Source organism: Falco naumanni, chromosome 5 (genome assembly GCF_017639655.2).
Source record: "Falco naumanni isolate bFalNau1 chromosome 5, bFalNau1.pat, whole genome shotgun sequence".
Taxonomy (NCBI): domain Eukaryota; kingdom Metazoa; phylum Chordata; class Aves; order Falconiformes; family Falconidae; genus Falco; species Falco naumanni.
The window spans coordinates 25790284-25817187 of record NC_054058.1 but is presented as its reverse complement, the minus strand read 5'-3'; the positions used below and the strand labels follow the sequence as shown (position 1 = coordinate 25817187).

The 26904-nt window shown below is 39.0% G+C and overlaps 1 protein-coding gene across 2 annotated transcripts; it reads left to right on the top strand.

Moving 5' to 3' along the window:
- Nucleotides 1–1705: 1705 nt before the first annotated feature.
- AMN1 (antagonist of mitotic exit network 1 homolog) lies at nucleotides 1706–26648 on the top strand. Of its 2 annotated transcripts, XM_040595258.1 has the most exons (8): nucleotides 1839–1927; nucleotides 8435–8539; nucleotides 9232–9364; nucleotides 12975–13119; nucleotides 15337–15554; nucleotides 19994–20050; nucleotides 23054–23165; nucleotides 23839–26648. In XM_040595258.1, the coding sequence occupies exons 3-8, from the start codon at nucleotides 9287–9289 to the stop codon at nucleotides 23910–23912; spliced, it is 684 nt and encodes a 227-aa protein (XP_040451192.1). In that variant the 5' UTR covers nucleotides 1839–1927; nucleotides 8435–8539; nucleotides 9232–9286; the 3' UTR covers nucleotides 23913–26648. The 2 variants fall into 2 exon arrangements, with proteins under 2 accessions (XP_040451191.1, XP_040451192.1); XM_040595257.1 differs by lacking the exon at nucleotides 8435–8539 and having other exon boundaries at nucleotides 1706–1927.
- Nucleotides 26649–26904: the final 256 nt, after the last annotated feature.

The window sequence follows — 26904 nt, the reverse complement described above, 5'->3', positions numbered from 1 at the left end:
TGGGTCTGAAGGTAAGGGCACAGCAATTGTGAAGTCTGTTCATCTGATTTGTGTCAATATGGAACAATGCTAGGGCCGCATGATGAAATGTAACCTTCTGTCTTACATACCATTGTATAACCACACACCTAAGAAAAATGGAGTGATCAATGTGTACAGTTCCTGTATCTTGCAAAGGACATCTGGTTACACACCCAGTTCCTGTATCTTACAAAGAACATCTGGTTACACACCCTGATATGCTGGCTAAAGCTGGTTTGGCTGCTAAATAGGGCGCATGCGTAAAATCTAGGGTCATCCTAACGGTGAGCCGAGGAAGACTGCTGACTTCATCCACCAACCACCAGATAGGAGTCAAGAAGACCCTCGGAGATGGAAAAAGCATGCGCCACGGAGTACACGCCTATTCCAAAAATTAATTTACATAAACCAACCCTTTCTTAGAAATAGCTGAGTATTAGTTTAGGAAATATAAACCAAAAGTAAGTTTTGTACAGTGTGTGTCTTGGTGGAGCAGAGACTCCCGGCGCACCCAGGGCTGTTTGCTTGCCTCTATTCGTTTAATAAATTGCAAACTTTGATTGCAATCCTATTTGGGACTCAGTCGTTTATCACACAGATGTTTCAGTCACCAACTTCAATAAAGTTACCAGGCATCAGCAGCAGCCTGTGTTTCTCTTAGATAAGATTCTTCAGATCCTTTTGTGAGAACACGTTTCCTTATGCTGTTCTGTTTAGTAGGATTAGGTGGTGGGACTTGGGTCTGAAGGTAAGGGCACAGCAATCATACCCTAATAACGTTAGCTCCTAAGGACAATGTTGGTCTCTATATCACATTATCCAGGTAGAAAAGGGGGGGTGAGGGGGTGGGGGTGTGAAGAAAATTGCTGGTAGAAACTTCTGGCAGACAGCAGGCTCTCGTCTCTGCAGATTAGCAGAGGTTCGGAAAATCGGTGCTGTGGTGTAACTCCACCAGTAGCAGCAACGAGGGAAACGGTGGTTAAAACCACCATGCCCCTTGCCTGAAGTCCCTCTGATATGGAGAAATAGTGTGAAATGGGGACAATGGACATCGATGGTGATTGTATATGTCTGCTCAAGGAATGTGGGTATGGTGACTGGTCATGGGTGTGGTGTCTGGTCACATAGCCACACAGCTTTGAGGAGACACCTACCCTTCTTCCTCTAACAAAGGGGCTATTTAAAAAAGGATGAGAAAAGGATGAGAGACATTCCAATGTTATCTAGAGGGAGTCTAAGTCTTCTTGCTGGAGATCAGATGGTCACAAGGACATGAATCACCTGCAAGACCACCACATTCCAGGCAGAGGACTGATAAGCTAAGTAACATACGAAGCGAGAGTAAGTGGGTTTAGGTAATGAATATGTATAGGTGTTAACTGAATATTCATTTGGTTTATTGTATAAATGTGGGATGGTTCGTCACTTCGGGCATGCATGCTTGTGGTGGAGCGATCCCCCGTGCATCTGCACGCAATAAACACACCTACTTTATAACTTTCGAGTTATGGAGTTTAATTCTGTACATCACCTCAGTCTCCCCAGGCTCCTCTGTACGTCGTCCGGGCTTGGGGAGAGACTCTGTCCTAAACACGAAGCAGTGGAAGCGGGGAGAGACCACCGCTTTGTGCGAGGCGTGGGGTGCCCCACGGCATTTCTGCTCGCTTCACGAGGCGCCGCTGCCCCTTGCCGCCACAAGCCCGCAGGCGGTCCCCGGGCGGGCCGGAGCGGGACTACACCTCCCGTCATGCCCGCCAGCCGCAGGGAGCCGCCGCCATTTCGGCACCGTCCCCCGGAGCCGTTCGGCCTGCCTGGCGCCGCGCTGCTCGGCCCTCGCCGCCGCCATGAGCCGCCTGAGCGGCGGTTGGGACGGCGCTGGCGAGGAAGTCCAGCTGCTCCTGGACCTGTGAGTGCCGCCCCCACACCCCCCTCCCTGTGCCGGCCGCCGCCTTTTCTCCCGGGAAGGCCCGCGGGCTCAGGGCCGGCGGCCGGGCCAGAACCAGCCCTCAGCGGGGCCGCGGCCTCGAGTGAGCGCAGCGCCGCCGGGGGGCAGCCCGCGGGGCCCGCCTGCGGGGGAGCACGGAGGAGGGGTTTGCCCAGGGGGACAGGGTTTGTCAGGCCTTGGGCGGGGTGGCAGGGCAGGTGACAGGGTTTGGTAGTGGTGACAGGCTCGCTGACGCTGTTTGGCAGAGGTGACAATTCGGGAGGAGTTACAGGGCGGGTGGCAGGGCTTGACATTAGTAACGGGGTTTGGCAGGGAGATAACAGGACGATCCCTGAAAGATCTGGGTGTGGAGGGATGGCTGGGGATTCCTGGCCCCAGTGAATCTACTAATGGTGTTTTGCTCTTTACTTTTTCATTATATCAAATTCCTTTGTGTTCAGGAGGGACTTAGAGACAGCATAGGAATGAAATATTAAGCTGGACAGGTAAAGGAAAAATGGCTATCAAACAATAGTTAAAAATTTTATTCTTATTTTAAAGCACTGAAGATAAGACTATAGTTGCCCTGGTGTAGCCAGTGTTTTATAGTTTCCTATAAAGCAGAATTAGCAGTGAAAACATTTGTAATTCAAATGATTAATTGGTTAAACTGCAGATGAGTAATGTAGTCTGAGAATATCAACCAGCTTTTTGAAAACAGCGCGACTAATCTTAATAAGCTTTTTTCTCAAGCTAAATTTAAAATTCTGTGTCAAGAGACAGTTAAATGTAACTGGAAGGTTTGGCATAGCTCCCGCTGATTTCCAGGTGTTGGAGTATTTTCTGCAAATTTGAACTTAGTATTCCGTTGAGATTTGCAAGTCCCTATTCAAGCATGGCTGCATTAGCCACTAAGTACCTTCAAGATTAAAAAAAAATAATCTTAAATTTGTATTTAAGTTTTTAGATACAGCTGGGTTTACATACTATGGGTATGTGGTGGCAATCTGCCTCCTTCAGGATGAATTACCAGAAAAGTTAATTTACTCAGTGGCCAAAATGTAGGTATCATGTGATAAATATGTATTTGGCATGTAACTGAAGTGTGTGCTCTTGGATGACAAAGGACCGCTTGACCGTTCACATGACTCAGTAGGCATCCATCACAGAAGAGGGCACAGTCACATGATAGGTGCATACATAGCTCCCCAAAAGGCTCAGAAAGTTCATCCTAGCCAAAGGTAGGGTGCTGGTTTGCACTGAGGAGCTGCTGGTTCATTTGGCATCTCATTAGGGAAGGTGTCAATTCTCAAGGCTAGCCAACTGATGTATTGCGCAACGGACAGTAGAGGTAGAAAATGCAATAGCAATCTCATGTCCTTTCAGATGCCAAGGACCCCAGCTATTGCAGCATGAGACAAGCCCTCTCACATTGATCGGTGTGTTGCACAGATCCCATCCATGGCGAGGTTCACGCTTGCTGTTGTCTTTAGAGCTTTGATAAGGGTTTTTCTTTTTAGAAGTGAACACCTGTTCTTCATTTCTGCAGTCAAGTAAAGGAATGTTACATGTAGACATGCTATTTAATCTCAAGACAAATAATGTGGATAGTGTAGTCTACTTGTATGTATACCGAGTTGGAGCCATGTATAGGCTTCTTTGTTAGTCTGTCAGCCAAGTTTCTCCAGCGGTCGCTGAGGTTCAGTGAAGGCGTACACATGTCCAGAGGAAGTGCATCTTTACACATGTCCAGAGGAATGACTTGAAGGTCATCATGGTGTGTGCTCAGGTTGTGTAGTAGTCACTCATGCTGTTGTACAGGTCTCTGCAAGCGAGGCCTGAGGTTAAACTCTGCGTGGATTCTGCTTGAAATCACTGTCTTCACATTACAGTGTCTTCTGCAATGACCTGCTACAGGTGTCATTACTACTGTGCAAATTTTAGTGTTTTTTTAAATGTGCTTCCATATAGAAATCTTGTTTCTTTCCATTCTTAGAAATCTATGTTACACTTCAGATTGTAGACCCATAATATTTTGACCTCTCTAGAGTTTTTAATTGGTATGGGTTTAATTTGTTATTTGTTGGTATTCTGGTGCCAGGCAAGGTTCTGTTCCAAAAAAGTTCTATATAGGGACTCCAGAGTTGTGGCTATATGCTAAATCTAATTAGGCTTAAGTCTACGCTGCTGCTGCACCCTGACCTCAGCCACTTGTTCTGGCAGTGTTATTTCTGTGACCTCACAGTTTTTGTCAAAGGAATTTTCATTCGGATCAAATGCCAAACAGCTTATACTACAGCTGTGAATTTCAGAGCCAGCATGAGGAAAGTGCAGTAAAAAGTGGTTGGGGAGACAAGGTGGGTGTGGAAATTGCCTTTTCAGCTTGTATTTGGACCTTACATTTGATTAGAGTGGTGTGTAATGACAGCTGGACTGCTAATAGAAATTACTTAAAAGGGTTTTGTCTTGCTAATAACACTTGTGGTTTTGCAAAGCTAGAATGGTACCCATACTTTTTTTGGTGCATGATTGATCTGGTAAAATTATTTTTAAGATCTGTATTACACTACGTGCTTATCTCGTGATTACCCTTAGATCCTAGATCTAGTAATTTCTCTTTACATGTACTGTAGCGCTTGATACCATGAACAGTTTCTACTTCTGATTGGTTACTAATCTCTTTTATACTACTTTATTAGTACTGCTGCAGCTGCTTTCTATATTAGTGTAACAATATAATTGTTATAAGAGTAAGACTTGAAATGAATAATTACACAACTTTTTAACAGTTGTGTGTGATCTTACTGTGTTGTTTCTTGTCTTATGCCAATCAGGTGATGGCCATCTATTTAATCCAGACTGCACTTTAAGCTTTTTACTTATGTTACCCCTTAGGCTTATTGTTTAACTAACAGAACTTACAACAGAAACTAAAAACTGAAACAAATTGTTAGTGTGGCATAGTCCTTTTAATGAAGTCATTATTTTTACGGCCTCCAAACCTAACAGAAAGTGCATTTATTAAGGTGTTTCTCCTGCTTGGTGGTGTTTGCCACCTGTTGGCCTTTGCCCCCTACCCTAAAAGAGAAATTAGCACACCAGAGGTCACATGCACAAGAGCATCATATTGGAAATACTTAGAAACATCCTTTTTTTCTTTTTTTTTCTTTCGAAAGTTATAGCTTATATTAGCTTCTGTTTCCTGAGGTTATTGTTTCCAAGATGAAAAATGACCAACTTCCACACACACTCCTAGCTGATGCAGTTTTAAGGCCAGCATATTGAGGTACACCAAATTTGTTGTTGGTTTACATAATTACGCTTGGTTGCAAACTGACAGTGTAAAAGTTGCAGGGCCTGCCAAATAGAGTGGATGCTTGGCAGCAGCAGCATGTGCTGGAAAGGCAGAGGAGGCAGCTGTAGCTGTCATACTTCTAGGAGGGTGCTGTTACAGATCCCTCAGAGCCCTGGCAGGTGTTTTTAAGTTGACTTGTTCATGGCCAGACATGAGCTCGGAACCAAGAGAGTTTTTTACCATCAAAAATGAGAGTCTTAGAGCAACAGAAACGAAACATCAAATTTAAAGGTGTTTTAATTAAGATTGTCACTGCGTGATAAAGAAGCGTGCTGCACATGTCAGTCGTCACAAGAGTATGTACTTAGGTATTGCTTAGATTTGATTGTTCCATGTGTCATTAGTAGATAGTTCCTGTGAAACAGATAGCATTAACAGGGAACCAACTTACTGCAGACTGATGCGTTACCTAACTTGTTAGCGTCTTGAAAAACTAAGGTCTTGCAAAGGCATCGGAACATTTGCAGATGTGCAGGGTACCATCTCGATGAATGAAAACTGAGGACAGAAGTAAAGCATCAGTTTCAAAACAGCTTCCTTTTACGGTCTTACTATGAACATAAATTATCCAACCCTGAAGAATGCAGGAAGGAAAATATTTTTTTATTTGCTTTTACACCTATTTTAGTATCTGTTCTTTTGGTTCATTCTTCTTCTGACGTGTCCCATGTCTAGCATCTGTTCTGCTATTCTATTTCACGTGACATAACTTAGTATAAGCTACACTTTGATGTAATTTATGAGTAAGTATTGTAACAAGTAGTCTAAAGATCTAATTTCTCTTTGTGTGTTGGAAATACACACGTTTGTCCTGTCATAAGGCCCTAACTCTGTCATAAAGCTTACGGTTAAAGATCATAGGCCTTTTCTATTCTGCACATCTCGATACACTTGGAACAAATGAGTATGCCATTGATACTTTGTAAACAGCTCTGAACTATAAGCAGCTGGTGTAACAAGTTTGATAAGGTGGAGCAGGGAAAAAGCAGTTGGGGGGTTTGCAAGAAGGATTTTTTTTTTTTTTTTTAATCAGGTCATTACAAGAGTAAAGTGCATCTTGGTTTTTCCTGTCCATGAAAAATAGGATTCATGTAATTTAGACTGGGACTGAATTTGTTTGCCAGGTGAATGCATTCTAGTCTAGACTTACCATTTGTGGTTATTGCTGTGTGTATCTAGATCATGTGAAGGTGTAGATGCCAACTACAATAGAGAATGTTACTGGGCAGTAACAGTAGCTGCTGTGAGTTTACTAGTAGGGCAAGTTTATGGAAAAATGTTGATTCTACAAAAGCAAAATATTTTGTAGGAACCTAATGTTTTCCTTCAACATTTTGGATAGGATTTAAAAAGGAAAGTTGGCCTAGGGAATCTAATTCGAGCATCTATGATCGGTAGGTAGTAAACTCCCAAATCAAAGCAGTCCATCACTTACATGGACACATTAGGTTTCTAAGCAAGAGGGAACAGTGAGGAGTTACCTCTCTTCCCCCATTTCAACTCCCTCCATTTCAGTTTTGCTGTAGTGTAATGCTTTTTAAACACTTGGTATTTCCTAGACAACAAAGTGTTACCTTTTCAATTATCTCAGGATGTTGGTTAGCTTCGCTGTAGTTAATGTTCCTCATTTACCTAGGAACTTGGTTGTTTGATAATAAAATCTCCCTTCAGAGAGTTCCTTCCTTAAAGACTAGCAGTTTATCTTGTAACATATGAGAGTGTGGTGATTGCTCTGAAGGGCAGTACGCTCAGTACACTTAAAAGATATTCATAAACTTTTCCCAGAGTTGCCTCCAGTGTTTCCGTAAGCCTGTGATTGTAATTTAAAGTTGCAGAGGTTGGGAATTCACATTTTGTGTATCCTATGATACATTAAAGTGCCTTAGGAATCTTAAAAAAATAGGATTGCATGATTAGTGTCCCTCTACAGTACTCGGTATAGCATAAGCGAATACTCTTCTGTATATTTGACCTCGGAAAGCATTATTTCAAATGTTCTACCTGGGTTCTGATCCACTTATATGAATACTGATGTATTTGGTTTATTTTGCTTAAGTAAAGTTCTTAATGTTTTCTCCCAAAAAGCTGTGTTCCATCTGGAGTCTTTTAATGTATTCTGACTGAAATGATCCCTTTTTCTTGCATTTGTGAGAAACTATGGACTAGGGTATTGTTTATTAAGATTTATGTTAAGCCCAATGTAAAGGTCAGACAGCAAAAGATATGAAATCGCTTATGCAAACTAAAACAGCCACCAGATACCGCTTGTGCAAGATAAGATAACCACCAGATGTCCAGGAACCGACAGAAACAGGGCAAACAACCCCATATAAGGACAGATGAGTGAGGGGTCAACTATGGGACAAAGGAGGAAGACTTCTTACTTCGGCCTCAACAACCACCAGGAGGCAGAAAACGACCCCCTAACAACAACTGAAGCATGCGCAGAGCACCTCCACTACTTCATGAACACGGAAGTAAAGATGTATAAAAAGGGACTGTTTGAACTGCTCAGGACGGCAGTTGGCGGAGCGCAGACTCCCCTGCCGTCCAGCGCTGTTTTTGCTCATATTCTACTTGCTATAATTAATAAAATTTTAATTGGATTATGATCCGTTGTGGTCTCAATTTATAACACATTCACACAGATAAAATTCTAGGATTTCAAATCCTGTCTTAAAGCATCACCCAGCATTCCCTGATTTTATTAGCTTATGAATATTTATTTCTACTTAGCCCTTCCTTTTCAGATAAATACTTAAGCCTTGTGTGTCTGTGAGATTTGTTTGCAATTTCTCATGCAGCAGTGTCTTATGATGGAGACTTTGTGTAAGTCAAGTTTCAATATCTGGCCAAGGGAACAGGTTGCTTGGAACAAGGAAGCAATTTTGACCCAAATACAAAAAAGGTGCCTAAAGGACAGAGTGTTTTGTGATGTATAGAAAATGCAGTACATGTTGGCATTAATTTCATTCAAAATCTCTAGCCTGGTGTGTGTGATAATCATGTTGTTTTCTTCAGTTTGATAAATCATTTTTACGAATAAACATTTGGAAGGAAGGAGGCCTAAAATACTGCTAGTAAAAAAAGAATGGCTGTGCTTACTGAGTCAAACCTATCTCTGATTGTCACAGGATTTCAGCCACCTGTGTGAGAACCTTTCTTCTCATCCCAGGGCAGCTTAATTTCTTGAAGAACCATTGCTGACAAGGGTTTTTTAATACCTTGTAAAAATCCAAGTAGGTTCACTTTCCCCTATGTATTACGTTTTCCATGTGTCCACTTGTTCTTTTATTTGCCTAATCTACTTTGTAGGACCGTGAGTTTTTTTATTTGAGATTTCCAGGAGCCTACTAAGACAGAAAGATTTCTATGTCCAGTGACAATTCTCTGTGATCAGATTTAGTTAAAAAGATAGTTTCTAGTTAAAAGGGTTGAGCACAGGGTTACACAGCACAATTAATGTTAAAAATTAGCACTACAAACTAGGCAGTGAAAAAAATACTACATCTGAAAATATCTCCTTAACGTTTTCAACCGAGGTGAAAGAGATGTCCCATCTCTGGAACCAGCTGTCCCAACTAAAGCTTTTACTGCCTACCAAGTGGAGGTTGAAGTGGTGAAAAGATTTATATTTTTTTTAACGCTGTGAATGTGCTACCAGTAAATTCATTTTGTGAGCTGGGTTGGTGGCTGCAGTGAATGAAGCTAATTTTTGCCTACAGTTGATTGGGAAACAGTTGCACAGAAGGATCAGCTGATTGACTCCAAAGGGCAACAACTGAATTGGTGGTAGCATGAAACAGCTGGAACTGATAAGGTTTGAAGACAGCATAGCTGGATGCAGAAGATGACATCTTACGGCTTGATTGTTCTAGTTCTATTATGTAATGCCCTTTTTTGACTGTACTGTAAATTTCTTTTATTTCAGGTGCCTTCAGTGTTTGACAAGGAACCTTTCCAGATATGCTGCAGATATTAAGTCAATGCCACCCAACATAAAGGATAAACTGATTAAATTAATGAGTAGGCAAGGGCAAATAACCGATTCAAATATTGGTGAGGTAAGAACCCATTCAAAACTTTACTGTCTGTGATAGTACACAAGGATGAAATAAACTGTTTACATGAGACAACAGGTAAATTCAGGCCCACTTACTCTGTTCATGTTTGTTTTCCTTAAATTTCATAATGTTAATAGTCCTATATTAGTAGTAATAGGATTATGTTTGTAGTAAATTTAAAATGTTGTCCCTTCAGTGATAATTGACTTCTGTGTAATCAGCTGGCATCTATTATCCCTCTTCAGTATCAGGAAACTGGACTATTGCTAACCAGTCTCTGTTCCTGAAGGCAGTATGTTTCAAGAAATTAGTGCATAATATAGTAATGAAAAGATTTCAGGGACTTGTACATTTCTGTGTGCACATAATCTCCTTATAATTTATTTAAATCTTGACTCTTCGCAATATGATGATGCTAGGGCTAGAAACTGATAGTTCAAATTCTCTGATTTCTCTTGCTCGCTTATATGTGTCAGTGTTTCAAAATGAAACTAGTTAATGATTTTTCTTTAGCTGCAAATTCAGGGGCACATCTGTTTTGGTATCTATCTACTGTTATCTTGTTTTGCCTCAAAGGGAGGCATGAGAATTGAGGAAGGCTAAAGGTTGACCTTGGGGAAACAGAAAATGAATGACTCCCTGTTCGTTCCTGCTTTGACCTGTAACTCAAAAGAGGCAAATAGTATCAGTTTCTCAGAGCGAGAATAGTGAAGCCAAGACTAGACGCAAAATCAGAAGTACTGTGGAAAACTTACGAAAAAAAAAATTATCTTTAGTGTGCACCACGTTTTGATTGTTCAAAACAATTCTTTGAGCAAAAATCAGTCTTGTTCACTTATTTTGGAAAATTTAAGTTGACAAAATTGGGTTTAGGCTATCTTTTCAGTAAGTCATCCTTTCCAAGAACCCTAAGAAATGTGTATAATTAAAACCATATGATTGTGTGTGTATAAATGCACAAAAGCTATCAGGGTATCTTTAGTCTGTAAATAAACTCTCTAGTTTAAGTTACAGTCTTCTCCTGTGTCTCTGTAAAATCTGATCTGTCATTGTCTTCATTCAGCAGTTGATGAGTGCCTTCTCTTGGAGCCTGTTTTCCATCTGACACTGGGATATTCTGGTCTGGTTCTTTTTGTCATGTGTTTTTCCTTTCTCTGTTCCTGTAATTTCCTGCAATTCTATCTTTAGCTGTCATCACTTTGCTTGGGCATATTATACCTTAGTTTTCCTCACTAACAGTTTCCAGGTTTATCTCACTTGGATTTGTAAAAAAAATGCTAGCCACCTTTTGGATTCCGAATTCATGCTGCTTCTCCATACCATTTTGCTTTTCAGTTTTCCTGTTCTTTCATTTTGCAGATATTCTTGTTGCTTGGCATAGCAAAAATGGCTTACGTTGTTTAGCTCCTCTTACTATTCTTAGCTCACATCATGTATAACCAAGCTATTCTACATTTGACACATTTATGACATCTAAATTAGTCTTCTATATGGATAAGGAATTTTTTTTTCTTTGCTGTTGTTTCCATTCTGCCCTTTTCTTTCATAGTCCCCACAATCTTGTGCCTAGATCTATTCTCTTAGAATTTTCCAGGCTATGCTATCTCATTCGCTTTTATGCGTGTGCTTTCTTTGGTGGTGTTTAAGCGTTTTGCTTAAATTTCTTCCAGTTTAAATTCTGTTAATCTGCACTTCGGTATAAACTTCTATTTAATCTCTTACTTCCCTGTTCATGCCCAGATTTGTGTTATCATACTTCCCCCCCGCCCCCCCCCCCCCTTACTCTGCACTTTGCTTGGAGCTGTGTTCCATGACATGCATGCTCAGCTCCTGTTTTCTACCTCACTTTTACCAAAAGCTCTGTAAAGCCATTCAGCTTGTGTCCACAGGATATAAATCCATACTTTAATCTCCTGTACTCCGCATCCAAACAATCCTTACTTTATCTAAAATTCCATCTTCTTTGAGACAGATTATATTTTAGTATATGCATTCAGTGATTATGAGTCTGTGAATAATAATAGAAAGCAAATCTCCAAGTAATACCTGACTGTGTGAAGAACCATGAGCTAGGGACACTTGATCTAGCTACTGCAAATAGGCAACATTCTGATAGTATTATTGCTTCTCATCTAGACTTCCTTACATCTAATTGTTCTTTCTTTCATAAGGTTTCTCATGTGGCTTCAAAACCAGCAGTTTGCTCACTTTTTGTGTCCTAGGCAGTTTGGAATTTTGAAAGAAAGCCTACAGTCAGGGAAATAATCTTGAGTAAATGTTGGTGATCACTTTGGCCATCTCAGGGTTTGGCTGTTCTAGTTCCTTAGATATGAATTCAGAAATATGAGTGAAATAAGAGCTGCATGTTATCTTGTGAAAACTACTCATAAATGTATTATGGGATATGTTGGTGGTTTTGTGGCATAAAAAGACTGAGGCTTTTAGTGTTTGGGGAGGAAAAGCTGTCAAAGCTGTCTGAGGTCTGCCACTCATTTTGCAGAAAGGTTGCAGTTACAATCCACTAGAAGCATTTGCTTTTTTTACAGAAGGCTTATTTGCCTTTATTTGTCAGTAAGGATTTTAGCACCTTAACATATTTGCCGAACAGAAAAACAGTATTCCTTGTAATATTGTTATTGTAACTGTTAGAATGGTGAACCTGAGAAAAGAATAGGCCTGTAACAGGCCTGTCATCTATGCTGTTATCTTTGCTTGTGTGTGGAAATTTACCATATGCTTTTATCCTTGTGAGTTAAGGAAGGAAATTACAAGCTGAAGGGAATAATATAAGGTAATGTGAAAACCTGATCTAATGTTTGCCTGTTGGTCTGAAGGACAGCTCAGCAAAGGTATAGATTGTTTGCTCAAGAGGGCTATAAGCAGTATTTTTTTTAAAGTAGTGAGAATCCTTGAAAACTTAATTTGAGGTAAGCTATATGGCTATTGTTATTAGAATCTGAAGACTTCCATTGCTTTGGGTCTAAATTTCATAAATGTTCTCTTGGGGAAGATTTCACAAAAACTCCAACCTATGGTCTTGTGGGAGTGAAAGAGCCTATTTAATGAGGATTTGGTAACTCCTCGTGTATGATAATGAGTTCGCTTGTTTATGAGAAAAAAAGAGTGTGTGCAGGTGAGAAAAATACCCTGGGGCAAAATATCTTTCAAATATTACCCTTATCTGTTCAGTGGATTGAAGTGTTGATCACAGTAATTTTTTTTATGCTCAGATTTCTGCCATCAAAGTTGTGCTGGTAAGTTTGAGAGTATTATCTGTGCTAAACTTATCTGTGCTGGCAGAAGCACTAGTGTTAGCAACTGTATTATCCATCAGTATTTCCACTGTTTAAATAATAGTGTTCATGTGCTCCTACCCTAGATGTGATCACAGAAACTGAATGTTCATGCTGTAGATTAGCTGTTGCAGCAAATATACCATATTTTCTTCAGAGTTTCTAGTTCCTAGGACTGATAACCACATCTAGTGAATGTTTTTTTCAAATACTTATTTGATATCTATGTGATATCTAACGTTACAAGTATTTTAGAAAAAAAATGCATGTTTTATAATACAGCAGAGTTTGACTGAAATGGTAGGTTTTTGTTACAGGTGTTGCACCCTGCTGTAGAGTCTTTAGACCTCCGAGACTGTGATATTTCAGATAATGCATTATTGCAGCTTTATAAGTGCAAGCAACTGAAAAGAATCAACTTAAATTCTTGCAAAGAAAACAGATTGGGAATCACTTCAGAAGGTACGTTATCTGTGCACAGATAACTGGGATCTTATTTCTGTTTTATTTTTCTTGTCAGATTGGAGTAAATTGCAAAAAATATCTGGGGTAAATATTGTTTTAAGAAGTCCCCAATGCTACACCAATACTAATTAAAAGTCACTTCAGTGGTGTAATTTACAGGCCTAGAGCACTGATTATCTTATGAAAGAGAGCTATCAGGTTACTCTTATCTAGGTTTCTGGCAAACCTATGCTACATTTGATCATATTTTCCACTTCATCTTAATTATTCCTTCCTCAAAATTTGTTTCAGAGCCTTACCAGTAATACTGGTTAAAGTTTCAGGCTTGTGATTTCCTAAATTACATTTTCCCCCATTTTTAATTAAATATGTTTGTTTATTTAATAAGCTTGTAGCATCTTCTCTGACTTAAAAGACTTGACTTGCTTTAGGACTTTAGGATTTCATGTGTTACTTTTAACATCCAGTTTCAAGTTGTATCAGGAGCTGTTAGTTTAAAAGAATTAAGCTTGCTGAGTTTTATTTCCTACAAGGTTTTTTTTTTGTCCTTTGATTACACTTACTCCTTTGTTTCATCATTAACTCATCCTAATTGAAAATTGAGGCAAAACATTAATTTAGTATTGACCTAATGTATATTGACTTTAGATCACTCTTGGTTTGTATTTTCTTACCACTGTGTAGTGAGACATTTACCTTTTTACTTAAGTAATTGGTTAAACTTTTAAAAATTTATTTTACTTATTTTCAATGTCACCTCATTGTTATACTTTTTGACCCCGAAGATACAGTTTGCGATAGTCTTCCCTCCATGCTTTCATCTGTCCACTGATTCCTAGTACGATTCTAAGGTACTAGCTAAGTCTAGAGCTCATTGTGTACTTTTCATCTATTTAGACAGAGATTCCCAACTACCTTGCAACTAAAACTGGGAAGTCCAGGTCTTCATGGGCAGGTTCCTAGTCCATGCAACTTTACTAACTTTCCTACATATAAATAGCCATTTTTGAACTGAGAATCAGTTATGGAGTATTTAATTTAAGCTGGAACAGTTCTTTACTACTGATCACAATTACATACAGAAAAGAAGATACAAACCCACCCCATTTTAAAGCGTTGTTACCTTTTACTGATTCAGTAACTGGTGGGGTTTTTTTGGTTGTTTTTTTGGGAGGGGAGGGGGTTGGTAGTGTTTTGGTTTTTTGTTGGGTTTTTGGGTGGGTGTTTTGGTTGGTTGTTTTTTTTTTTTAAGAAACCTGCTGGCTACCATATGCAGAAATATCTGAGCCAACATTTACTCTGTAGGCTGCATGTGGAATGTTGAGTGTCTTTTAATAAACAGCATCCAGTAGTACCTCTCTGTCAAATTCAACTGCCGCTACTGTTCGTTTTATCATTCTTTGCAAAGTGGTTCTGACGCAAGCAAGTATGTGTTTTTTATCCATGTTTCTTTGAAGTTCTTGCATAGTAATGTACCTCAATGACATTCAGCTTGTTGTATCTATCCAGAAGTGATGTTATTTTCTGTACCACTATAATCATCATGTTTCCGTTATCCTTGAAATAAATTCCTTTCGTGAATTGCATTTGTAGTTCATGTGCTTTTATTTTATTGACTACTATCTAACATTTCTGGGCAAATATTCTGGTTATTACTAACTGTCAGGGTTCTGAGGGCACCAACAGACCCTAATGGCCGTACCTGGTCTCACCTGCCCACGCTCACCTATACCAGCTACCCATGGACCTTCAGTGCTGGCCTGAGCATAGGTGTCCCTGGTTCCTGTCCTACTTCTGAGCTATTGTTTTGATTTCTTGAATTGACCTTGAACATGACCTCTTACCTTGCATTTTGCCTGATATTCACAGCACCATCAGTGGGTCCTAGTGCTATCATTAGTCTGCTTTCAAGCCACTGACGTTTTTTTTCATGCACTCACTGAGGTGGTACCTTTTGTATATAATACCCCTCTGCAGTATAGAAGGGGATTCAGCATTCAGAAATCCTTACCAACTCTAGCACTGTTCATTGTAATTTTCTTTTTGTCATCCTTGAATTGAAAGAAACCAACCACAAAATTATTTCCTTGTACAGAGTCTTGGTGACATGGCATGAGATGGAAGTTGAACAGTCAATGACAGCATATTGGATTCAGCATGGTGGTTATGTTAAAAAACGAATAGTTCTTTAAATTGCTCTGGTTTTTTTGACAGGTGTCATAGCATTGGCCTTATCCTGTCCTTACTTGCGTGAAGCGTCTTTTAAAAGGTGCTGTGATATAACTGACAGTGGAGTACTTGCTCTTGCACTCAACTGCAAGTTCCTACAAATAGTGAACTTGGGCAGCTGTTCAGGCATCATGGATGCATCTCTGCAGGCACTAGGAGAAAACTGCAAATTTCTTCACAGTGTGGACTTTTCATCTACTCAGGTAACTCTGTTAGCAATTGGCTAATTGACTTTTGTTTGTTTATTTTTTAAATTTGTCGTGATTGAGAGGGGATCTTTTTAGCTCTACTCTTGACAAGATTTAGAACCACAGTTCATTTCCAAGGTCTTCCTCTCAAGGAAAAGGAAAGATAATATTTTGTATCTTGGTAACCAGAAGAACACATATCTTGGTATTACAGTATATGTTGTAGGCCAAAGATAAACTGTTACTAGAATGTACCTAATACTGGAGATTTTCTTTTTGGTGTCTTTATTTAGAGCAATCATTTATTTCAAGTTGTAAAGTCCAAAATATTTACTTTAAAGTAAGTAGAATCTTGGACAGATTATTGTCTGCTTTCAGTTAGGACAAACTGACCTGAGTAATAATAATATAGGATGTCAAACAATATGAGCCCCTAGCAGAAGTAAACACTCCATAATTAGTTCTAGTTGAAGAGTGACTGTGCTTTCTGAATGGCTTGTCAGAGTTAAGTTGTGGAGGCATCACGGAAAGAATGACATTTAAAATGTCAGAAAGGGCAGGTAGGATTTAACAACAGTTAGTATTTAGCATGAGAAGGGGGAGATCAGCTGCAACAGCAATACTGTAACATACTTCATAATTACAGTAAGATAATGAAGTGAGGGAAAGGATTTTTTGCAGTCGGTGTAGCCTGCAGTTGTCTGTGATGGTGAGTGATTATGTTGAATGAGTCAAGCACAGAGCATTCATAGAGAAGTGTCAGATCTGGAAAACATGTAGCAGGTTCTTATTTTAAATGCTATTTTCTTTCAGTTTTTCCAGAAGTAGGGCATCAAAAGTAACTTTAATCTTTTTCTTGGTAATTTTTATTATTATCATTTAACTCTTATTGCTTCAAACTTCATTACTTTTTTGTTCCTTTTGCCTCTCTCTTTCTTCATAGGAAATAGCTATGTTTTCCTGTATATGTTTTAAATGGGATTAAAACTTCTTCAGTAACTAAACGTTTCTACTTTTTTTTTTTTTATTCCTTTCTGATAATTGTATGGTGGTAATACACTAGAATTCTGAATTTAATTTGCCTAAAAATAAAGGGAAACTAGATATAAATGAAATAAGTTTAAGATGAAGCATAGAAGCTAAGGATGGCTCGTGCCTGTACAGATTGGAAGGCCTAACCATATTCTTGTGTTTGAGAGCCAGAATATGTAGTAAAAATATTAAGTGGAACTGGCAAAGCTGTGTGAAAGAGTAGAATAGTGAGAACACTGGAAGTAAGTGAACAGGCAGAAGAGCGCAGCTCACTTGCAGAAACAAGGAAGCATATGTGAGATAGACTACAAAGGGACCCAAATGCCTCAAGGCTGATGTAGTAATTTTAAAAATAGGTTCATCCAGTGACTGCAGAGATGAAGTACAATAAGCAGGAGGTATAGAAGTGGTACAGAATAAGAAGAAATGGGGCAGGTGAGGCAAGAGAAGGATTGAACCAAGAAGGATCTGTAGCTCTGTGTCCCCTGTATGCACACAGAATGTGAGTGGAAGCTTGACCTGAAGAGCTCTGCTATACTGGCCCAGGACCACTTAGGAAATCTGTTTATGTTTACTTATCAGAATGCTTATATTACCATTCTAAGGAGGTAGGTTTCATACATAAATCCTGTACTTACAGCTCTACTTCTAGTGTGCTCTAAATCCCAGCAGTGTTAACAGGTAGAAACACAGGAGTCCAAATTCCTGCACCAATAAACAATACATTTTTCTCTTTTAATGTTCATTGACTCAATGTATGGCAAATAATTGTGTGAAGAATCTTGCCAGACTGTAACAGTTTTCTGTGTAGGATGTTGTTTTGCCAATTGACGGGGTCAATAGATAGCACACAGAACACCAATAAAGAAAATAACCTTCATTTACTGTTTGTTTTAAATTAATAGAGAAAATAAGGCAATATGCACATACAAAAGGATTAGCTCACAATACCCTGATTCAAGCGATAAAACAGATAAGCAAGGTAGTGCACCTAATCATTACTACGTAAGGTTAGCTATAGTGACTAAGAAAGGTACATCACCAATCACCCTAATACGCTACCGTCACCCAGATCTGCAGTCACTGGGGAGCCCCTGTTGCAGTGAGGATTTGGCAGGCCTGCCCCAGCAATTGGGAAGTCCCGTGCAGGGCATCCCCTTGTAGGTGAGGTCTCCAAAGCCACTGCAAGAAGGTCCAAGTTTCATACTGTTGAATAAACAAGCTCACATAATTACAAATTACAAATGCAGAAACATCTGGTTTCACTCTCCTCTCCAATCCCACCAAAGCCTGGCCAGGGCTCAGGGAGGAACCAAGCGAGTTTCTTTAATCTACTTGATTTTAACCACCGGTTTCCAAACAAGGCCATGTGTCTGGTTTCAAGGCCTCGACCACCTGCCTCTAAGCAAGCAAGGATGCACTCTGTCTTTGCTAATGATTATATTTTATCTGAGCTACATCTTTTGCTAATGATCATACATACTTAACTAATGATCATGCATATTCTGTTAATGATTGGATACTATAGGTATATAATGCTTGGTTGGTGGGTTCATCTAGAGGTCAACTTTGTCTCAGGGCCTGTTGCTCAGGCCTCGGTACTTCAGATGTGGGACAGTTTATGCTCTGCAAAATGTGTTGGCAAAAGCAGGAGTGTTGCAGGCTAGCTATTTGATCTGTTCAGACACTTCTCATGCAGAGCAAAGCTGGGTTGCTCTTGTCTGAACTGCTGGTACTGAACTGCTTGTACTGAGCTACGTAAGCCTTTGCTAGAGATGCATACAGAGTTTGGTAACAGCTAGTCTTACCAAGAAGCTGATGTGTTTGTGGCTTGGTACTAACTGCAGGGGGTTTATCCCCAACATAAGAATGTATCCGTAGATGACAATGAGCAGATGTGGCATTACAGGCAATGCACATGGATATTCAACAGAATAGGAAACAATACTGCAACACTGTAGTAATAATATAGCAGCGGTTGCTGTAAGCTTGTACAGGAAAGTGAGAGGACTCTCTTTTAATACAAAACTGTTTTCATGCTCTCATGCTGTCATAAACATGCTTACAAGCATCAAGACAGTAGCATTGAGATGGTCTTTCCAGTGTTCAGGCACCAACCACACAGTCTGTTCCAGCTTTGTTTTGATGACATGGAGGATAAGGGACACAAGCTATCAAGTCTCTATCACTTTACTCTGGTTGGTCTTAGGTTGGTGACCACGGACTGGTTTTGGATATGCCATTTCATACCTTTAGGCACTGACAGTGATTACTCTCCATTCTGTCCCACCTATAGGAATTAATAGAATTTACTCATTTACCGCCCTTTGTGTCCTGGTCTAGGTGTCTTAAGGAACTAAATGTGCTGTCATCTTGAAGACCTGCTAAGCTAGGTACTAACAACTGCCATTCTTACAGGCCTTTATGTGCCTCCATGCTAGGACGTTCCTGTTCATTCTCCATTCACACTGATCTGACCCTTTCTATTACAATTCTGTACAGTAGGCTTGCAATAGAAGGCCAGAAGGCATTAAGACAATCTGTGCAATGGGAGTAATCAAATCTTTAAACAGAAATGAAGTTTGTGGTCCCTGGATTCTAGTTGTCAAGTTTGTCTGAGCCTTACTGGGAATATTCGGTGACTGCTATTCCTGCCATCTAGTATAAGTTCTATGAAAAAACTTGTGTCGTGCATCTGATACCCAATCCAACTTTTGAAGTGGCAAGGAAGCTTAATGCATTTGCTTCCCAGAAGCAAACTACTGAATTGGCCTTTCTTGCCTTTCTAAGGAAAGTTGTATCTTGTCTCTCTCCTCTCTCTTGCTGGTGATTATTGCTTCATGGCTGTCTGTAGCCAATCACTTCGACAAACATTTTAGTGCAGTGTATGACGACTACTGTAAGACTGCTTGTTTGAGGGATTTTTGTCTTGTGTAACTGGTTTGCTTTAGGATAAATAAAAGTAAGACAGCAGATAAAAGACTGCTATGATTACTTTTTTATTTCCCTAGCCCAGGAAACTTCCTTCAGGGACATTTCCAGCAGTCATGAAAATAGGAGACAAATTGGTCTAGGTAGAGATCTTACAAATTAAAAGTGCCATGCTCTGACCCTAATACCTACTGTTAAATGAGACAAGGAAGCTGCAGAAATAGCAGTTACACACTTGAAAACATCTGGATAGAAAGGCAGGCTGGATCTCGTAGCAGCAAAATGTAGCAGTGTTTAATAGACTGAAAAAAACATACATGGATAATTTTCTCTACAAGCTTAGTTGGGAAGAAAATACTGTAATGCTAAGTTTATTCAGTGACTGCAGGGAGTGAATAAATTAAAATATTTTCCCCACACATACAAATAGCTGTGTTTGAAAAAATTGAGCTTTAGCCTATTGTATTAATAACATGGGTTTTTTTCTCTAGGTAACAGATGATGGCGTTGTAGCACTAGTGAGTGGAACGTGTTCAAAGAATTTAAAGGTAACTGCCTTAACCTAGTAACAAAAAAATGAACAAAAGCAAATACCTGCATTTTTAAATTATTATCTGTGCTACTTCTGAGGGGTGGTTTTTATTGACTGATTTTTCCTTTAGTGGCCCTAATTTTGGTTATGAATTGAGTATTTCCTGTCTGTGGCAATGCCCCAGACCAGCTTTTTGATAACCTCAGTCTTTTCAAGATGGATTTTCTTCTGTTGAATGTAGTATGCTTCTTTTAACTGACATTGCTTTAGACAGCTGTATAATAAATGCAAATGAATGCTTAACTTTTTCTTTTGACTTCTTTGGAGTTATTACTTGATTCTGTTCAACACTGAGGCAGAATTTGTAATATGGATAATTTCATGGATTTAAGACATCAGTTAGCACCTCCACATAGGTAAATCTCTTAAGTCATGAAAACAGAGTTGTCTTTCTGTAAAGATTCTGTAGCCACAGGGACAGTGCTAAAAGGATGGAGAAGAAGCATTCCATACCTCTTACCATAAATGATCTTCTACTTTCTCTCTGTGTGTGTTTGCTTTTGTAAGGGCTGCTTCTGGATCCAAGCTGTGCATCTAGAAACTAAGATGGGAAACAAGCCATACTTCTGCTAGTTTTATAGTGTTTAATAGAAAAGCCAACACTAAACAAAATACCAAATTTGGATCAACTGACAGTATTAATAACCTGGAAAAAATAGATCTGATATTGTTGTATTTGTAGGGCAAACAATTAGATTTTGTTTTCTTTTTTTCCAGCTGACTTTGTCTATTTTGGACAATCTTTTTTGTCTTGATAAGTCTTGTGGTACAGATTAAATTATTATTTTTCAGACCATAGCAATGAGATTTTATATATATATATACACGCACTAGAAGTTACTTGAAAATATCTTTGTCTTTTAGTTGGTTACACCTTTAGCTGTAGCAAAGCATTGTTTCCAGATTTTCTAAACAACCATGAGACTATGCAGATAGTCTTTATAAGACACCTCTTGTGTCCAGCCTACAAATGTAAAGCAGCGTGTATCTCTGTGGTTTGGATTGGGTCATTCAGAGTAGGTAACTCTCAAAAGTCTTCAGTATCTGTCTTAAAACACAAAGTTTTCATAACTTTATTGTAATAAGTTTTAGGTTTGTAGTTGAGTAAGGCAGGGTTCTGTAAAGTCCCTAGAGGGTTCCTAGAGGGTTTTGAACTATTTTCCAGCAATGCTGGCATAATTACTCTGTCAGGATTATCTGCTCTTTTCTGTATTATTACTGTCCAGAGTTTGCAGAGAATTGTGTGCAAGCTCTTTTTCTTCAAGCCATAGAAATGCAGTTCCATTTATTCTTAGTAAAAATTTCCAGCTTACAAAACGTGGCTTTTGGTGTTTCCTGGTTGCATTGCTGTGGTTGCTATTTCATTGAAGGTGCACAGGTTTTCTTTTGTTTGTGTGTGCATGGATGCCTGTGGAAGCTGCACTAGATCAGGAACAAGTTAGGTAGCTTACATAAGACCTGCTTCATCTGTAAGTGTTCAAGAAAGTAATATTGAGGTAGTGGGCTTAGATTTCAGAAGAACTGATGGGAAATTTCAGTCATGACAGACTGAATAGTGATACAGATTTTGCTTGTTTGTTTTCATGTGCTCTGTACTTGCATCCACTTTAAAGGCAATGTATTTAAGTGCTTTTGCGTTTTGTTTCTGGGGTGGGTTGTGTGTTTTTTTTTTATTCAGGGGACGCAGTCTGTGCAGTTTTAATAAGGCAAAATTTAATTGGTTTGTGTGGAATGGCAGTTTTAAAAACAGAAGTTGTGTTCTGTCAGTATGAACAACTAGAACAGTTTAGGTCTCTTGGTTTACAAGTAGTAAGGAAAAGAAATTTAGTAGACAATATGGAATTATTTGCTAGAATCTCTTCTTCAGTGTAACTCTTCCTTGTCTGTGTCACAATCCTCATACCTCTGCTTGATATCATCAAAGTGCAAATTTATAGACAGTGATCTGATGTCAGGTACATGGTGAAAAAAGTAGGGTCTGAAAATTCTCAAACTGTAGCTAGCAGGCAGCTATATACATCTTACTTCAGAGGCATTCAGATTCCACATTTCACTTATTAAAATGAGCTAAAAACTATACATATATCAACTTTTATATAATTTGGTTCTTTGAATAAAGTTCTTTTTTTCTATGTCATCATGCTGTACAAAGTTGAATTTATTACAAAAGGTCCCTTCCATTTCTGTGTTCTTTGAAGATCCTTGGAGTTTATAATTTGGAAAGGCACTCTTTCACAATAAAACAGTGGGTTTATGGGGGTTTTATTTTTACCCCAGGATCTCCAAAGTATGTTTTCCCAAATGCTATTTTCATTAGGTTTGATCATCTCTTTTCTAGATTTCTTCTTGTATGTTAATTTATTGATATGTAAGGCAGTTTAGAGGGGAAAAGAAAAAGTTGGTAATCTGTTAATTTATTCTGAATTTATTCTTTCTCTACCACATATGACTGCGGAGAAATGAAGAAAACCAGTTTAGTCTAGTCTTGGAAGACGTTCTTAGACTTCTTTTAGGAACTATGTAGACAGGTAGATAGATATTGGGAACTTCAGCAGAGGCTCATGAATCCTGCCTTTTGGGGAAACCCCAGAATTCAGTTTGGGTTCTGTTTTCCTGGACAACAAATTGCTAGAAGAATGTGTGTCATAGGAACACTGAAGGGACTCTAAGACTGTAGAATCTCATTGAAGAGTTTTCTCATTGTCTTGAATAATACGTGTTTTGGGAAAACTCAGATTTGTGTTTCTAGTTTTGACTCTTCATAGAAAAGCAGTCTTATTTTTCCTGAGGGTATTTTCCAGGTCTGCACAGGACCACATATGAGGTCAGTGCACAGAGGAGTAGTAAGTCATAGTTTCTTCTGGGTGGGTATCTCTGGAAATGGTTGGGCAAAGGAAAGCTCAGCCTCCAAAACTATGGGTGCTCTGACAGGCTTTTGTTACTGCTGTTTTCATAACAGGAGATCCACATGGAGCGCTGTGTGAATCTGACTGATGTTGCTGTGGAAGCAGTCCTTACTTGTTGTCCGAAGATACACATTTTTCTGTTCCATGGATGTCCATTGATAACAGGTAGGTCAAATCATGCGGGCAGTAAGAAGAGTAATTACTACGTGATAGTATCTTCTTGCTCCCTGGAAAAGAACGCTACACTTTTAAAATAATCTCAAACAAGTAATAACTTACCAGATAAAATAATACTCATACACTGAGATTTTCAAAGCGAGGTGAGAATTTTGCTTTGAAAAAATGGTGACCTTCAGAGAGGGAAATTTTTGTTGTTTTGGAGTTTGAAGATTTTTTTTTATTTACTTTTTTTACCCCTCAACATGCTGATGAAGATCCAAAGTTGATGATAAAGACTTCAGAAAAATATGTTAGCATCTTAAACTCATACTCTATTTCAAAAGTATGGAACAGCATCCATTCAAGAAACAGTGGAATGGATGGAATAGAACTAGGGAGCCTGAAAAAAAAACAACCCAGACTTAGGAGAGGTTATGATCTATCTGTCTTGGGTTTTTTAAGTTCGATTGGTTGGTGATGCTTTACATTTATGTGATTGGAGAAAGAACAGAGTGGTTTTGAGTACTAAAGGTATATCTGAAGTGTGATACTGTAGTAGAAAGATAACCATAAATGGAGATATATAATTGAGTTAAATATTTTGTTGTTTACTTAATTTCCAAACACTACCTGTATATATTCTTAATGAATAACAAGAAATTCCTTTGTTTTTTTGCAGATCGTTCCCGAGATGTTTTAGAGCAGCTAGTCATATCAAACAAAATCAAGCAAGTAACATGGACCGTTTACTGATTTCTTTATCGTTTATGTATGAGTGTAAAGTTTACAGATGGAAGAGCTCTTTCAGAAAGCAAGCACCCTGGAGAAATAGCTGGTGACTTTTGTACCACCAGCTTGCTTCCCTCGTTGTTCCCACCAGAGGTCTCCGTCACCATTCCAGTCCTGACCTGGGCTTCCCCACTGTGTCTACTCAAAGCCTGTCGTGTCTTTGCATCGCTGATCATACTTAATTAAGAGGAAAGTTAAACAATAATTAATGTTACGCTGTAATTGCTCAGCCTCCTTCAAGTATCCGATTTGGCTACTAAGCATCTTTTAGCATCTGAGCTACGTACACAAACCCAGTTTAAGTAAATCTGGGTTCTGAGTTTGTAGTCTGAGAAGGTAGTTGCAACTAAAAGTACCAAGACCAAACATAGTGTTAACACTTATGAGGAAGTGTCTGTAAAGTTGGGACTTAAATCTGACAAAAGTCAACAAGCAGAACTGGTGAACGGAGGTGGCATTAACGACAATGTAAATGCATTTTAAGTAGTAACAGTCTCCTTTCACCGTGTACTTTTGCTAGGTCTGGAAGAAAAAGTATAGGTATCTTTTGATATTACTGATGCTGCAGGTTTCTGATTTTATTGACCATCAAAAACTTGCTGGATTTTCTTACATACAAAACTACAGTCTGTGAATGTGTCAACATAAACTTGCTTTGAAATTGTGGTGTCTTATCAAATTTCAGAGTAGTAGCGATGACCAATAAAAGAATCTTATGTATGGGCAAATAATTATTTGCTCTGGCTTTTGCTTATGTTTCTTCATGAAAATCCTTTTAGAGAGCAAAACACTGGTCCTCGTAAGCATAGCTCTGAGTGAGTAGGACCAAATTTCATGTCTGAATACATGAATCTCAGGATGGTAGAGTTCAGCAGATATGTGTTCCACTGTATGTGGTTTATTATATTTCCAGTGCTGAAAATAACTATTTATATATTGCTCCATTGTAGTCGTATTAAAGAACAAAAGTAATTTACAAGTGTAGAATGAGTTTATTACATGATGGACCAGTGGTATCACTACAATTATAAGTATGTTCATTAGCTTTCTTGAAACAGCGTAACCTATAGTGAGACTGCATTTCTACATGCAACTTTTTTAAATGCTAGCAGTTTAGCATACAGGCAGGTAGCACGCTATGTTTAGCTAGGCTGGTCTTACATGGGTCTGATGACCTTCAGAAACCCATGAGTTTAGGCAACTATAAGGAATATGTTTATAATTTAACAGTTGTAGCCACACTTATTTAAGTGTTGCAGAAATAAACCAGTCTTCTGCTAATCTATTTAAAGTTCAGGTCGAATTGCAGGGAAGATAATAGTATATATGTTTCATCCAGTAATAATGAAGGATATTACAATGTCTGATAATAATCTCTGTTCTTCTGTTATGATATGGTTTATGGAAGAGCAAGCCCATTTAGAAAACTTGTTCAAGTCTAACTGAAAGCATAATTTTCAAACTGCAGTGCCTAAATCCCTAAGTCCTTATTGCATGCAGCACCATGGCTCAGCCCAGTGATGAATGCGTTCCTATGATAACGACAGGTATAGCTGCACCAGTACAAACCGTTCCTGCAAACAGGAGAAGCTGATTTTGCTACATTAGCAACTAGCATCTGAAGGCTTTAACTGCAGCGAATCCTTGGACTAGATAGAGGACTAAGAACCTAATCTACCATGTTTTATGGGCTTTTTTGGCTAAAAATCAGTTTAATGTTTTCCCCTATGGAATCCCTAGTATCAATCAGGGCCCATCATTCCTTTGAATTTTTGGACATATTGGGCGATATGTTTGTTTTGTGTTATTTTTTCATATTGATCCATCTAGCTAATTAGGCAGCAGCCATGACGCGCTCAGTAGTTGTCGAATAAGTAAACATAAGGATCAGGCTGCCAGCCCTGGTTTCAGGAAGGGTGCCACAAAAACAGTAGGTAGAATTGTAAGCTAACTCAAGTGGGGAAGGGGCCTCGGGAGGTTTCTAGTCTAACTTCCTACCCAAAGCAGAGCCAACTCTGAGCTCAGACCAGCTTCATCAGGGCTTTATCCAGCCAAGTCTTGAAAAACAGAAGATGACAGAGCCTTCACAAGCTTTTGAAGCAACTTCTTCCACTGCTTGACTGTATTAATGGTGGAAAATGTTTTCCTTCTATCCTGTTTGACCCTATTGTGTTTCAACTTACACCCTTTCTCACTGGAAGAACCTGGCTGTCATCCTGACAACCTCCTCATAGGTATGGGCAGGCTGCTCATGGGTCCCTTGAGGACATCTCTTTTTCCAAGCTGAACAAGCCCAGTTCCCTCAGCCTGTTACTGTAAGACATGTAACTATAACATAGTGCGGTGATGGTCACCAGACTCTCATCTCAAGTGCTACACACAGAAAGAAAATCATAAATGAAGATAATGTAAAGCAGCTAAAGGTGCAAGACAGTGCTACTGCTAACCTCACTGGCAAAGTGAGATTTTTCCCCTTGCTAATGTAACCTTGGATTTGTCATGGTGAAGGAAAATGCAGCTTACACTGTGTCCTTAAACATGCATGTGGATTTACTGTCTTCTCCTATAGCCTTTTCTAAATGTGTAACGGTGGTATAGCTTTACCTTGTGCTTAAAAATCTGTATAACACTGTAATGAATTAACACTGTATTTTTAGGTTTGGAAGTTTAATATGTCACATTAAATCCTTCACCATCAGAGCTTGAGTCTGCTCTTACGTGTTTATTACTAGCATAACTCTACTGGAATATTGTTTTGATTCAGGTTATGTCATGGTCATTTTCAACAAAAATTTACAAGCACTGGGTGAAGTCCAAGAAGAACATCATATATGCACTTACCACTTTAACAATATCCAAACAATACAGAATATATTGTTGTAAATTGTTGAGCACTGCACAATATTCACATATTGTTCTGAAGATTAAAGTTTATAAGTCTTATGCTTGGATAGTT